The 14,772-nt window shown below is 50.7% G+C and overlaps 2 protein-coding genes across 5 annotated transcripts in view; both read right to left on the bottom strand.

The window, feature by feature from the left end:
- The window catches only part of LOC105563229 (histone acetyltransferase KAT6A-like), a 29,337-nt gene extending 18,943 nt beyond the window's left edge, over positions 1–10,394 (bottom strand). The window contains exons 1-2 of one of the 3 annotated variants that reach the window (XM_012014637.1): positions 9,750–10,394; positions 8,751–9,377 (exon numbers count right to left, since the gene is read on the bottom strand). The gene's annotated coding sequence lies outside the window, so the exon portion shown is untranslated. The remainder of the gene's footprint in view (positions 1–8,750; positions 9,378–9,749) is intronic. The other 2 variants (XM_012014635.1, XM_012014636.1) reach the window with 2 other exon arrangements.
- Positions 10,395–12,833: 2,439 nt separating this feature from the next.
- LOC105563225 (adenosine kinase 2) overlaps positions 12,834–14,772 on the bottom strand; it is a 4,862-nt gene continuing 2,923 nt past the window's right edge. The window contains exons 2-5 of one of the 2 annotated variants that reach the window (XM_012014627.1): positions 14,188–14,395; positions 13,670–13,945; positions 13,178–13,586; positions 12,834–13,108 (exon numbers count right to left, since the gene is read on the bottom strand). In XM_012014627.1, coding sequence (XP_011870017.1) covers positions 12,981–13,108; positions 13,178–13,586; positions 13,670–13,945; positions 14,188–14,395 — 1,021 coding nt within the window. In that variant the 3' untranslated portion in view covers positions 12,834–12,980. Of the gene's footprint in view, positions 13,109–13,177; positions 13,587–13,669; positions 13,946–14,187; positions 14,428–14,772 lie in introns of those variants that run through there. The other variant, XM_012014628.1, reaches the window with a different exon arrangement.

The raw sequence follows: 14,772 nt of genomic DNA, 5'->3' as shown, positions 1-14,772 counted from the left end.
ATTAACGAGCTAAGTGAAATTTTACTTACAGATATTACGTCATCAATTTTTAATTAAAAACGGAATCAAACTAATAAACCATCTGACAGCCTAATGTCGTCTAACAATTCTTTCTTCTGTTACTTAACTACTGGCGATTTATACTCCTTCATTGTTCTCATAAAATTCTTCGAAATGCCGCGTTGTCCCACGATCACATGATTTTCAGGATACATTTTAAGAGACAATTCTCTCAGTGTACGTTTCTTACACGGGAAAAAATTATGTATCAACAAGATCGGTGTAATTGAAATAAAATCGTTGAAGCAACATTTGCCGTAATAATCTGAATATTTAGTTCAATGCTTAAAATTAACATCCATAGCAAATACAAGTGAGCAAATTATTTATATTTGTGGCAGCCCGTGGCGTTAACAAGCAACTTCATTTTTTTCAATTCAACAGCATTTCTTTCCCGTGTAGAAACGTTTTAAAAAGTGTCGATATCCACGTGGCAGCGCTAAAGTAAATTTTACACGCCCGTCGAGTTAGACTCGCTGCTCCTCGCGTTCGGTCAATCATCAGAAGATCACCGAGCGTGAAGATCACCCTCGCGTGCTCGCCGGCTTCAGAATCCGGCGTATTATCCCGATTTGCTCGGCGCGCGTCTTTGTTCGCCGCTGACGCGGCGTTATACAACGCCGCGCGTTCGATTCTTACAAACGATCGGGTCACGCGATTTTCGACTCCAGTCGTAAACGACTTGTCCGGTTTCCCCTCTGAGCGATGAACTTTCTCCTGCGCGCGCGCGATGCGTACCTACGTGCGTGCGCGCGTGAGCGCGCGGCAGCGCGCACGCACACACAGCGGTACGGAGCAAATATTTAAAATCACCGTGCTCGACAGCGAGTATTGCGCAACGCGCGAACAGCTCGGAGCCGCGCGCGCGGCTTATTAAAGTCGGTCGCGTGAATCGCCGCGGTCGCGATACGACGGAACGCTAGGGTGAAGCTGAAAGCTTCAGCAGTAAGGCCCGGTTTCACCAATGTTGTCCAACTTCAAGCTTACAATTAGCTTCATTCGTTCTTTGTCTCTTTCCAACTGTTACTTTAGAAAGAGGCGAACGTGAATTAAACAAAGATTAAAATTAAGCGACGTGTAGTGAGACCGGGCCTAAGACTTATGCGTCGTCTACAATGCATGGAGTAAGCCTGGAGTAAGTAGGAGCGAGGAAATAAATCAATTTTATTTCTCACTCCTACTTCAGCCCTTACGCTTACTCTCGGTGAATCGGAACGCCATCGGCCAGGGTTAGAAATATTTTACACGTATTTTAGCTTCCTTACACCAAAAGTTAGAAGTTATGATTCTCTCTTACTCCTTGCTCCAAGCTTACTCCACGTATTGCAAACGACTTCTCACTCTCTGAAAATCAATCAGCGTATTATCACTGGAAACAGTATGATTTGCAGTTATATGTATACTGAAAAGTGCAGTGGTATACTTGTAACTGTAAACCAGTGACTATTCACTGTTTTCAGTGATAATTCACTGATTGACTTTTAAAGAGTAAGACTTGACAATTTCAACCAATTGGAATTTTTAGTACTGCTTGAGTCACAAAATTACTATTCACTGTTTTCAGTGATAATCCACTGATTGACTTTTAGAGATTAAGACTTGAGAATTTCACCCAATTGGAATTTTCAGTGTTGCTTAAGTCTCAAAATGGCTGCTTACGTTCTCGACTGTCGTTGGTCACTTTTCTTTAAGTCTTAAGTCTCACTGCCCAGATTTTTTCGTGCGCTTTAGGCACTGAGAATAGAGTAGAACAGGTCGGTTCATCCCCGAGGCAACCGTCCCACTGAGAAACTTCGAAGATGCAGCGAATGAAGTGGTCTCGAACCTGGCGAGTCGCTTCTTCACACGTTCGACCGCTTTAACGCGGAGCTCTTCTTGATAAAATGAAGAGAGATCGTCTATTGTTGTTTAAGATCATTTCCAATTCTTTACATCAGGTCGGTAAATCAGTAGTCAAGGTTAAAGGGCTATGAAAGAATGAAAACCTAAGATGGCAAAAGGATGATAAACAAGACAAAATAAAGAACATGACCAACGTTAGAAGCCTATTTCTTATTGGCAGCGTTTCTAGTGATTTCAAATTATTTATTCTATGACGCACACCTAGAATTTTTCTTCTTAAAATTGAAAAGTTTGCCACAGATAAATCAACACTATATAAATTTATATATAGAGAAAAGTTCTTATATGAGATAGATTTCTAATATGAGATAACAGGTTTCCAACACCCAAATTCAATCGCAAATCTTTTTTCGCTCCAAGGGCAATAAATTCATGGCGGAATCGACTGATGATGCCTGATAATTCAACAGAAACCCCGCTATCCCATATAAAATCCTATCTCATAATAGGGGACTTTCCTCTGCGAATTAATATCCTCAGCAGGCACACATGCCTGCCCAATAATTTCCAATATTATCTGCCGTGTTTTATTCTTACTCAAATTCTCTTAGGATCGAAAGTAATTTTCCGAGAACCAAGAGAGCATTGTAACGTCTCAAAGTAGAATGCGTTGTAACATTTTAAAGTCTCGTTATGAAGGCAAGAAGCGCGTTGGCCCAGAAAGGGTCTTTTCAGGACCAACTTTTGAAAAACCAGGAAACTATATTTCTCGTCCGTTTCCTCGAGATGTCACGTCGTAATATTTGACCGCCGATCTTTCGGCGTGGAAAAAGAAAAGAGAGAAGGAAAAAACCGGAGGAAAGGTCGACCGACTCTCTTGTTAGCTTCGAGAGTCAGCTCTGCCCGCCTAAGCGTGAGAAACAATGCGCCCGGGCACTGGCGGCCGCGTGGCCTAAACGCTCCCGATCGAGCACGTGTATACGGCGTTTATCCAACGCGCGCGCGGACTACACGAAGCGCAATTCTCAAGTAAGGAGAGTTCGGCCGTAGGTCGCCGGAGAGATCCATTGTTCGAGAGGAGACAAAGACCACCCACCGTTTTCGTGCAACGTCCGCATCGCGTATGCGCGGCTTCGATCGCTGACGGAAATCGCGTTAAGAGATCGCGCTCACTTAGCAATTGGATAATAGTCCGCGCAATCCGGAATTACGTCTCCTTTTGGCTGTACGCACACCTACTTCGGGCCTGGGCAGGAAGATCGTCGTGACCGTTTGCGACTCCGTCGTAAAACTTAAGCCGGTGTCGGGAGTCAACAAGCAATTGTCGTAGACGTATGTCGCATCCGTCGCATCGTGTAACAACATAGAGTCCTCAATTATGAGATAGGTTTCTAATGAGACAGCAGGTGTTCAACACCCAAATTCAATCACAAGTCTTCTTTCGCAACGATTACACGATCTAATAATTAAATTTTCTACTAAACAGATAATAGGGGACTTTCCTCTAAGTCTACAATTCTTACGACGGAATCATAAACGGTTACGACAATTTTTCTGCTCAGACCCTTCCCCCGCCTACGTCGTTAGACGTAATCAAGTTTATGTGATCTGAGCTGTCTCGCGCAAAAATAGTCTTCTTTTCTAAAATCGAAAATAAAAAGACAAATCGATTCACGTCCGTGGCAAATTTTGAACAATCGCAGCTTAAAATTGCAAGATAACTTAGCTCACATTTACTCGATTCATGAATCGAACCTGACGTAGGAGATGCATTAGAAGCTACACGGAGATAATCTTCTCTTTAAATTTATCCTGAAAATCAGGGATTGAATATAAGAGTTATTTTTAACACAATAAAATGATTCGAGTTATCAAGCCTACTGTACCAACTGACCAATTTGAAGTTAAATTTCGCGAAAAATCTTTATTTTTCCTGCAAATCACGTAATCGTGGGATAACGCGGCATTTCGAAGGATTTTATGAGTGTTTTGTGAAATTTCACCATACACTTTAATAGTAAAATTTCAAAATACTCTCATAAAGTTCTTCAAAATGCCACGTTGCCCCACGACTACGTGATCTTCAGTGAAGGCTTTAAGAGAAAATTCTCTCCGTGTAGAGGGGTAATAATTTTTATATCACACGTGCACGGAAAAGTGCCTCTTTTTTGACAGTTTTTCGTGCCCAAAATAGACATTTGCCGACACAATACAGTTTGCACGCAACATGGCGTCAACTGTGCGGAAAAAGCCGTGCGGTAAAATTATTACCGCACACATTAGCGCTGTTTTTGTTTATCTCCCAGCACAATTGCCGATCTCTCTTCCACACGCCGTCTTCGACAGATGACAGGTTAGCCTCAAAAGTTTTTACACGTAACTGTCAAAAAAAGAGGTACTTTTCCGTGCACTTATAATATACTATTTCGCGCGCTGCGGTAATAACTTGGACTCTCTGAACATTTCCGAAACACGTACGTCATGGATCAAATACTCGGCAAAATGTCAATGGACGTGAAAGTCTCGGCAGGAAACGTGTCCGACGCCGCGATCGGGCGAGCGCGAAAAGGATTAATTATGCGGGAATCAAACGACAGCTGCGTGCCGCCGATGTAGCCGCGATACGGGTTGACCTAGGCCAGTGATAATAAATACACACCGGCGGTTTAAGCGCCGACACCCGCCGGGGCAGGCGAGGAGGAAAAGAAAGAAACAAGAGAAGATGCCACCGTGGAACCGCACACAGCGAAACCGGCTTCGTTCTAAACCCTCGGCCACCAACCGGGACATTCCTCACCACGTGCGCGTGCTATTCTGGCGAGTGACGTCCGCAATTCCCGCAGAGACCGCCGCCGGTTTCCCGCCAAAACTTCTGCCGACTTCCGGCAACCGACCGTTCTCCAAGGCTGCGTTCAGAAATATCCGAGTGCCCCAGTGTATCATTCTATCCTTGTTTAACATACGGTGAGCAACAATCGGGTGATGTTTCTGAACGCAGCCCAAGCAAGGCCCGGTTTCACGTCGCTTAATCTTAGTCTTATAGCAAATTCGGAAGCTTGCACTGATGCGCGCTCAGTGAGTGACGCAGTCTACTCAGACTGAGACTTGTTCACAGTCAATTCTTATGTTTAACCTTTAGAGGGCCGGACTGGCCACTACAGCGGCCCGGAGCAAACTTGAAAACTTTGCGGAACATGTAGATTACATGTATGCATAAATTTTCTGTTTACAAAATTACAAATTTCAATGGAAAAATGCCGGTTCTCTTTAGCGGATTGAGGATCGTCTTGAATACTTTTTTAAATACTTCTCAGCCAGTAAACTGACCTGTACGGCATTCGTACGTATCTTTTTTTTTTTACTAAATGGTTTGTGGACATTTACTCGAGATGGCCATAAATACAATATAAGAGTAGACTCTGAGCAAGCCTTGGTGTGCATTCTGTGCACTCTGTGCGCACTAGTGCAAGCTGCCGAATTCGTTATTGGTTTTCATTCACGTTTGTCTCTTTCTAAAGTAACAGTGGGGAAAGAGACCAGGGAACGAATCAGGCTAGGCTTCAAGTTAAGCGACGTCGGAGAAACCGGGCCTGAGGCGCCGCGCGTAATGTACCGTAACGCCGGAATTTTCCCATTCTCGAACAATCGAGGATCGACTGGTTTGAAACGCGCGTACGTTGGAGGGAAACCGTCGCCCCGAACGGAGGGGCGCTTGTTCCTCAAGCGATTCGACATTTTCACGATCGTGTTAATCCATTCGTGGTCGAGCCAGTTTCTTGTTTATTCTGTTCACGTAAAACGGTCAAGTTCACTTGCAATTTTGTTATTACTCTCAAGTGGGCAACCCAAGGAGCCACGAGAGGCAAAAAGTACAAGTGGCACCTGAATGTCTCGGTGATCGTGAATGGGTCGAAGTACACAAACGTAAATATTAAAGCGCCAACGTGTAAGGCCGCGTTGAGAAACGTCACCCGAGTGTCCCAGCGTATCGTTTTATCCTTGCTTAACATACGGCGAGCAACAACGACAAAGCGATACACTGGGGCGCTCGGGTGACGTTCCTGAACGCAGCCGAGGATCGAGAGCTCTCCCCCAGTCCCGAAAACGCGACGACCAACGGAATCTCGCGTGCAGATTTTCTTTCTTCCTCATCGATAGACCGCGCCGACTAAACGCTCGAACCGCCGCGCGGAAAATTCTATCGGCGAGCAATACCTGAAGAGGAAAAAGAGGCCAGTTACGCGGCTCGCGTTATTATCGCCGGAAGAATGACGCGACGTGACGCAATTCGGCGACGCACTCCAAGGCTCCCCGTTGCAACCAACGACGCCGATTAGCGGCTGGCACCCATTATCTTTCGTCGCTCTATTTTGAGATGCGGAGAACCGCTATGCGGGGGGGGGGGGACTAATTCCGATGTGTTGACTAATGCCGACTAATCGCGGCGAAGCGGCTTATCGCGCCCGTGGAAGTCGCCGTAGTCGCGCGGCACCGCGCGCACCCGCGAGACCGAGTCGTAATCCCCGGATTCTCCGGAACGGAGAGACGCGGACCGCCGGGAAACTGGAAGCCTTTCGAACGCGGGCGAATGCGTGCGGGGCGCCACGGGCCGCGGGGAGAGAAGAAAACGCTCGGGGGAGAAACGATCCGCGCCGCGCGCGAAAACGTCAATGGGACACGCCGCGCGTTTATCGCCGGAGTTTTATCGTGCGGCTTCAATGAGAGAGATACCATAGTACTCGCATCCTTACTATGCGGCGCGGACTTTTAACGTTCCATTGACGAGCGCGCGGTGGGGTCGGCGCAAGAAGGGGAAAAAAGAGATTTTCCGTGATGAATGACGACATACTTTCGGAGCGGATTATCGCGAAAGAGAGAGAGAGAGGGGGGGAGATCGCGGCAGATTCCGCGACGCCGAACTCTGCGGGGAAACCGGCGCGTCTTCGATCTCGCCAGGGGATCCCCCGGTGGACGCGCGGAAATAATCCACGTTTCGTGGCGGCGGAAGTGCCACGCGACACGAAGGACGGCGCAAAGGACGCGCGTCCGAACCTGCCTCGCGTTGAATGGGAAAGTTACCGGACCCTCCTGACAGGCGCGTAGGACAGTAGGTCCTCCGTAGACGAGTTTAAGGATCGATTACTGCGTAGGACAGAACGGAGAGAGAGCGAGAGAGCGAGAGAGCGAGAGAGAGGAGGGGGGGGGGGCAGAGGCAGAATATAGAAAGCGACGGAAGGAGGCCGCGCGAGAGCGGACGGGCCGCGGCCCCGCGCTTTTCGCTCTCCTCTCCGCTCGCCGTCTTTCTCCGCTCGCGCGTTGCTATCTTATTAGGCGAAATGAAATACCGGCTGAACGAACACGTCCGTCTGTTTGTCCGTGGCTCGTCCGGTTAAGACGATGGGGCCGAGGGCGAGGAGAGGCCGCGCCGGCTGCGCGTGTTTGTTGGGGCCCCTCTCACCCGACAAACAAACGAACGAATGAGCGAACGAGCGTGTGAGCGAGCGGGCGAGTGACGGTGGAGGCCGAAGGTGAGGACGCGGAGAAGAGCGGAGAAACGGAGAGAGAGGGAGAGAGAGAGAGAGAGAGAGAGAAAAAGAAAGAGGGAGAAAGAGGGAGAGCGAGAACGAGCCAGCTGCCGTCGGCTACCGAGGAGCGGTTTGTCGTGAGCGACCCTAACTAACTGCTGCCGCCCGTCGCTCGGCGAAGCGTGCACGCGCGGAGTGTGCGTTCGCCGTCGCGTCGTTCGTTCGCCCCGGCGGAGTGTGATCGAGACGACGCGAAAAGGCGGAAAAAAAGAGAGATGTAACTCCGAGAGTGGAGAGACAAAAACGGACAGATAGACGGGACCGACGGGCGGACGGATGGATGGATGGATGGATGGATGGACGGACGGGCGAGCGGGCGGACGAGCGGATCGATCGACTGGCCGCGGCGGGACGCGAATTGGCGCGCGCGATGGGAAATCGCGGGAACGCGATAAAGCGAGCTCGCCGCGAGCCAGCCCACCGCCGCCGCCGCCACTGCCGCCGCCGCGCGTTAAACGGCACTTGGCCGTCCGACGGGTAGCCATTTTGAGCGGCTATTCTCGCACGGGATGCCCACGGCGAGCCGTGCCGCACGAGTCGAGCTCCGCGAGCGTGTATCGACGCGCGCGCTTCGGCGGCCGACGATCGGATCCGACCTCGTCGCCGACGGCCGTCGCCGAGCGACGCGACGGCCGCTTCCGACGGGTCGAGAGCCGAGGCGGGAGGGCGCGCGCGCGCGCGCGCGAGTAGAACGCCTCGCGCGAACGTCGGGACGTCGAACGGGTCGCCGACGGCGCGCGGAGGACGCGTCGCGGGCGGACGTCGCCGAGGCGGACGAGAAGCGAGAGAGAGAGCGAGAGAGAGAGCTCGGGAAAGAGCGAGCGGCTCACCGTCGGAGCCCGAGCGACGGGCAGCCATCTTGAGGCAGGAGTCGCACGGGCCCGCTTCTCGGGTTCCGTTCCGCTCGGCGGGCACCCTCGCGCGCCGTCCAGGCGTTTCCGCGCGCACGGCGGCGTCGCCGACGCGCGGCCGCGCGTCCTTCTCCTCCGCCCCGAGATCGCCGCGGTCCCGGGCCGCGGAAAAAACGTACGATGCCGCGAGAGCAACGTCGCGCGGGACACACGACGCAGGAGGATCTGCCGTCCCCCGACCTCGTTTCCCTCCCGGTCTGCCCCGCGCGCTCGCTTCCTCGCGACGAGCTGCCGCGCGCGGGCAGCCCCGTATGCGTCGGCACGACGGACGGGGCCGACGACGGCGCGCGTGGTTTCTCCACGCACGTACCAGCGTTCGCGACGGGCCCGCGGGCGGGCGGGCGGACATTACCTGTGCGCGGCGATCCCATCGATAAATCCATAAAGAGCGCGTCGCGGGCGCGGGTCCACCGGGCTGTACCGTGCACACGGGATACGTAATCACGATCACCAATTATCTCGCGACAACGGCGTCACATTTCACACAAATCAACAAAGGTTACCCACTTGACAAAGATGGCGGTCGCGCGGGGGTTACACACTACGGCGCACGCGGTGGGGAGTGCACTGCGCACACCGCGCGCTCCTCCGGCTCGCGACGACGGAAGCACGAAACACACGGAACGGCCCGTAAGCGGCACGCGTTCCCCTCGGCCAATCGCGGCGCGGCGTCTCACCCGACCGCCACACCGACGCACGCGCGCGCTCGCACACTACGCACTCTCGCGGCCACCGATCACATGTGGCGTCCGTCGAACGCGACGGTGTTGTATGTATTGCGCGCGCGTACGCGACTACGATTGCACGTATGCGCGCCGCGAGCCGATCGTGTGTTAGATTAATGCGTGCATATGCCCCGACGCGCGTACATACGTTCCTCGTACGATCGGGCGCGTTAACGTCCCGCGATCGCCGATCCTGCACGCGGACGCGCTCGTGCTCGAGACCACGTGCGGCTGCCGACGCTATGACGTAATACCTGTTCGAAGAGAGAGAGAAGGGAAAGAATGCGACGGTTAGGTCCGGTTTCACGCAACGTCGCTTAACTTTAATTTTAGTTTAACTCAGGTTTTGTCTCTTTCTAGAGTAACAGTCGGAAAGAGCCAAACAACGAATTTAGCCGAGCTCAGTCGCGCAGAGGAAATTGTTTCCGAAAGTAGCGGCGCAGCGGCACAATTAAGCTAAATAAAATAATTTTATTTCCAACGCCTTACGCCTTGTCGTGTCGACGAGCCATTACTCGTATTTATTGCACTAGTTAACCAGTGTAGGAACAGAAAGCAAGTCTAATCGCGGTAACGATTTCGCGCCACGTGGAAGGTAAACGAGCGATGGGAAAGGGAAAACTCACACTGCGTTTCTCTTCGTATAAAATTAACAACACCGACGCACTCGCAGGGATGCCGCGCGACAATACTCCCCGCTCTTCAGAGACGAACCCACCGAGCGTGCGAAACTCGTAACAGTTTTCTCACGACCGACGCGCAGCGAGGACCGACTGTGACTCGCAACTTGCGATTCTCGCGAGCCGAGGGGCATCAGACATGCGCCGTTAACGCGCCCGACTGTACACGAACACGCCGCCGGTTACAGGTGTCGCGCGTACGTACGCAGCGCGCGCGAAATACGAATCTGCGGCGGGCGCGTGTGCGTGTGCACAAATTCGCGCGCTCGCCCGCCGGCACCCGATGCGTCGCGCGGTGCTGCGCGACGAGAAGCCGAGGCTCCGGGTTCGCGCGGCAACGGCGAACACGCGGTGCCGTCCAGCACCGGTCCGGTACGCGACTGTATGGCCGTTCGCTTCCCGACCGGGGCGACAGGCGAGTGCCAACGCAACGCGGTCGAGACAGGGACGTACATACACGCTTCGCTCACTCTTTCCTGCCCCCCGGGGCTCGAGTGATTCGGCGGGAGAAACGTACGCGGAAATTCGGTTCTTACGGCCTGGACAGAATGGCTGTCTCGTACTCTTAAGGGGATGCTGGAGTGATTCTGCACTTTTGCACTTAAAACTATCTGTTTCGCGGAAAAACTTGTGTAATATACAAATTAAATGGCAATTCCCAGTGAGAAATGATTCGTCGATTGATGTTGAAACGATGTCGAATCGACGTCAATTTGACGGTATCGATGTCGATTCGACATCATTTTGACATCGATCGACGAATCATTTCTCACTGGGTTACGTATACAGATCGAAAGCAGCTTGCTAGTCAGGATAAATTAAAGAACAATATGGCATCACTGAAACTATAAGTTTGTAAGTCTAATAAAAATTAATAGTGAGCAACACACATACCACATGTATGTGTGTGTTGCTCACTATCATTTCTTGAATCTAGAATCACTCCTTTCACAGCATCCCCTTAAGGGGATGCTGGAGTGATTCTGCACTTTTGCACCTTTTGCACTTAAAACTGTCTGTTTCGTGGAAACATTTGTGTAATGTACAAATTAAATAGCACGTATACAGATCGAAAGCAGCTTGCTATTCCGGATAAATTAAAGAACAATATGGCATCACTGAAACTAAGTTTGTAAGTCTAATAAGAAATAATCGTGAGCAATACACACATACAGTACATGTAGTATACTCTTAATGTGTTTTCAACCAATCACAGAGCCGTATCAGCATCTTAAGACAACACTTGAGATGATTTTGAAATAAGAATCGACTATGAATACCGGCCTTAAAGCTGTCTTAAGAGTATAAGACAGCCATTTTGCTCAGGCCCATACTTCAAGACAAAGGCTTAAAACATAAAACTTTGTCTTAAAGCTGTCTTAAGAGTATAAGACAGCCATTTTGCTCAGGCCCATATTTCAAGACAAAGGCTTAAAACATAAAACATTGTCTTAAGGCTGTCTTAAAGGTTTAAGACAGCTATTCTGCTCAGACCCTTACAGAAGAGTCGCAAGTCGATTGGCTGAGTCGTGCAAATAGCCAATCAACGTTCTTTGAAGAGCAGAGTTTTGCAATTCAATTCTTTTTTGCGAATGATTCAAGAATCGGACTCGGCGACACTTTTTCTTTCTCCCTAGATTTAAATTCCCTCCTGTTGCTCTTCCGTCTCTGTGCGTTAGACACTTCTTCTTTTTGCTTCCGAGGTTTTTATATCTAACGCTCGAGACGACCTGTTCCAGCTCAGGGGCTCGTTTCTTGGATTCATTCGATAGAGAAACAGAATACAATTTGCGAAAATCGTATTCTGAGGGAAAAGTTGGAAGCCACGCGCATAGCCAATCAACTTTACTGTAAGAGCAGAATACTCGCATACGCTTCTTCTTCCAACGAGTTCAAGAACCGAGCCCCAGGTAGCGAGACGATGTCGACTCATTTTAACGCTAAAATAATAAATACTGTCAGCCCGCTGACGGAGAGCTCGACAAACGACTCTCCCTCTCTTAAAATGCAGGGGACGTAAGGACAATTCGACTTAACGGAGATTCGTGCGAGCGAATGAATAAACGAACAGACAATTTACACGCCGCGTCGGGTGTTTCGGCCTCGAAAGGTCGCTTTCGCATAAAAGACGCGTGGATATATTTATCACACTAAATGGAAATCGATAGCTCCATTTAGAACAGACCACTAACCGATCACGGAAAAGCGACGGGTCCCTTGGGTCAATCTAACGTTAGTCTACCCTCGGCGGCTCCTCGTCCGCTCGAAAAGAAAGCGAGGAAGCGCGATTGAAGCGAACCGGCACTAGTACCGCGTCCGAACGATCATAACTGCCCGACCGAAAGGTGCCTGTGCACACAGCCGGAGGCCGGCCGGAGGCGGGCGCCGGGTTTAATACGACACTGCCGGTGCGGCGAGTGACGCGCGTTACTCGCGCTGTTTATATGCAAAACGCACGGCATGTCCAATGCAATTTCGTAATGAGATTATTGATTTTTTTTTAAGAACCGTCCCTTTTCCGCGGCCGTCCATCCGTCCCGCGCGCTCTCCCCCTCTCTCCCTTTCTCTCCCGCTCACTCCCGCCGCTCGATATACGGTCTCCGTCCTGCTCCAAACTCCGCAGTTTGGCCGCATATCGTAACGCCCGCACGACGCACGCGTGCGGCGTCTCGCATAATTGAATACCCTACGCTCCCGGACGGTATCGCCCGACGCGAGCGGCGGCCGCTCGTATGCGAAGCTAACCGGCAAATTCTCGGTATAATATCTACATACCTCGGTGATTGTATTGATTTTCCCCGACAGTATGTAAATTAGCGCGCCGCGATGTAAGTACGCGCGAGGGAGAAATGCGCAGTTTGAGTCTGCGGGCGGGCGCACGGCGACCGGCAGGCCCGCGGGACGATTTGGTCTCTTTAATCCTATAACCGCCGGTTCCTCCCTTTTTTCGCTTTCCCACGAAATCACGCCGTCGATCCGACGTGGCCGCACGAACGCTTCCCTTCAGTACCAATAAAAAGACACGTCTGCTGAATTGCAATAAATATAAATGCCTTTATATTCATCCCGGCTGCGACTGCACTCGTAAAGCTCCGATACAAAAGATAGGGATAAAAAAACAATTATTAAGGAGTTTATTAAGTACACAATTTATAACAGCTACCGCGTTGGCGCCCATCAAGATTGGAAGCTCGGCTTTCCCTCGTAAGTACATCCGGACTTTTGTACGATCTGCGTCGCCGCCCAAATGCCGCACTTTACACACGTGTCTGTGCTTCTGCCCTGTATGAGCTGCGCGAGGAAGCCTGCAACAGAATTTCCCGGTCGGTACAACTCGCAAATTGCTGCAGTGGCGAGGCTCGCCGCGCGCTCACCTCCGACGAAGGCATCCCCGGCGGCATTGGTGTCCACGACCATCTCCTCCGACAGTTTTGTCACGGGATACTCGGTCACCGTCCCGTCCTCGGCCAGGAGCACCGCCTCCGCACCTTGCGTTATCACGACGACCCTCTTCCGCTTGTCATTGATCTTCTCCATTTCCGATATCTTCAGCGCGATCTGCTTTCTGTCGGACGCGTTAAGACCGTTGGCCTTCGCGAACGCGTCCGCTTCCGTCTCGTTCCCGAACAGGATGTCCACGTAGGGAAACGCCGCCATCATTGGCGCCTGGAAGCACTCGCACAGGAACGGCGCGCTGAGATTCATCATGAACATCTTGTCGTTTTCGTACGCGTGCTTGGCCACCGTTTGTATGGACGCGGGACTGACCGTCAGGAAGAATCCCTGGGACACAGAGTAACAGATTTAATGACGTTTCGCGATTCGCTCAGCTCTTGTACGTTCATTAGGAAATCTTTGGCGTTTACCGATATGTAGATGTATCTCGCGATGTCTATCAGGTGCTTGTTTTCCGGCTTCTCCAAGTGCGACGGCGAGAAGCAGTTCGCCGCAGCCAGATTGGCGCACAGGGAGCGTTCCTTCCCCGTAATGAGCACCGCGCACGTGCCGGTCGGTTCCCGATCGGTGTACTGATAGCGGACGTTCAAGCCGTCCCCGGTCGCCTTGTCCTCCAGGATTTTCGAGTACTTGTCCCTGCCGACGCAGCCCATGTAGGTGGCAACTCTTGGCTTTTGCAGGAACCACTGCGTGAGCGCGAATACAGCGATTATTTACCGTTTTTCTCTTGAAATCAATTTAGCGATTCCTGAGTAAAGGTCCGTGATGATAGAACGTGGTCCAAGTTCTAGTTCCGAGAAATGTGAAGCCAATCAACTTGCAGCTTTTATGGAATAGCTGCAAACTGATTGGCTACACATTTCTCGAAACTGGAACTTGGACCCAAGTTCCAGCATCGTGGACAGAGGCCTGAAAGTGCAGATCTTACCTGCGCCACTCGCATAGTGTTCTGTACGGATCCACCCGCGGTAAACTCGGCATTGTATAAATCGATTATCTCCTCGTACAAAGGCTTGTGCTTTTCCTCGGCGAGAATGGCATTGTTAGACTTCAGATCGTACTTTTGTAAAAGTTTATCGTCCACGTTCGCTGAGATATCCAGGAGGGGATTTCCCATGCCCAGCATCAGTCCTTCCCTGAAACGTGCATTCATTTGTATTCTCCGCACAGCTTTCGCCTGGATACGCAAGTTTTCACGAACGACACGCGGTTTTCCGTGGGACGGCAGTGAGAATAAATGCATACAGAACCTTTTTTTTTTACAAAATTACCTTTTTAAAAAGGTAAGAAAGGGCGCCAAGTATGTGTCTAATTATTTTCTGTCCAAGAAAGGCTATTTTTGGTGTTTTCTATTTATCCTAGTAGCACAATATATTGGCGCAATATTCGGAAATAATGTAAATCTAGCATTCCCAATATTGGTCCAATATTGTAAGATGGACGCCTTCTCTTATTTAGCCAATATGTCTATATATTTAGCAATATTGATTTAATACTGTATGAATATTAGATT

Source organism: Vollenhovia emeryi, unplaced genomic scaffold (genome assembly GCF_000949405.1).
Source record: "Vollenhovia emeryi isolate VEMERY1.0 unplaced genomic scaffold, V.emery_V1.0 DF939179.1, whole genome shotgun sequence".
Taxonomy (NCBI): Eukaryota; Metazoa; Arthropoda; class Insecta; order Hymenoptera; family Formicidae; genus Vollenhovia; species Vollenhovia emeryi.
The sequence above is the reverse complement of the archived record's forward strand: the minus strand, read 5'-3'. Positions and strand labels throughout refer to the sequence as shown.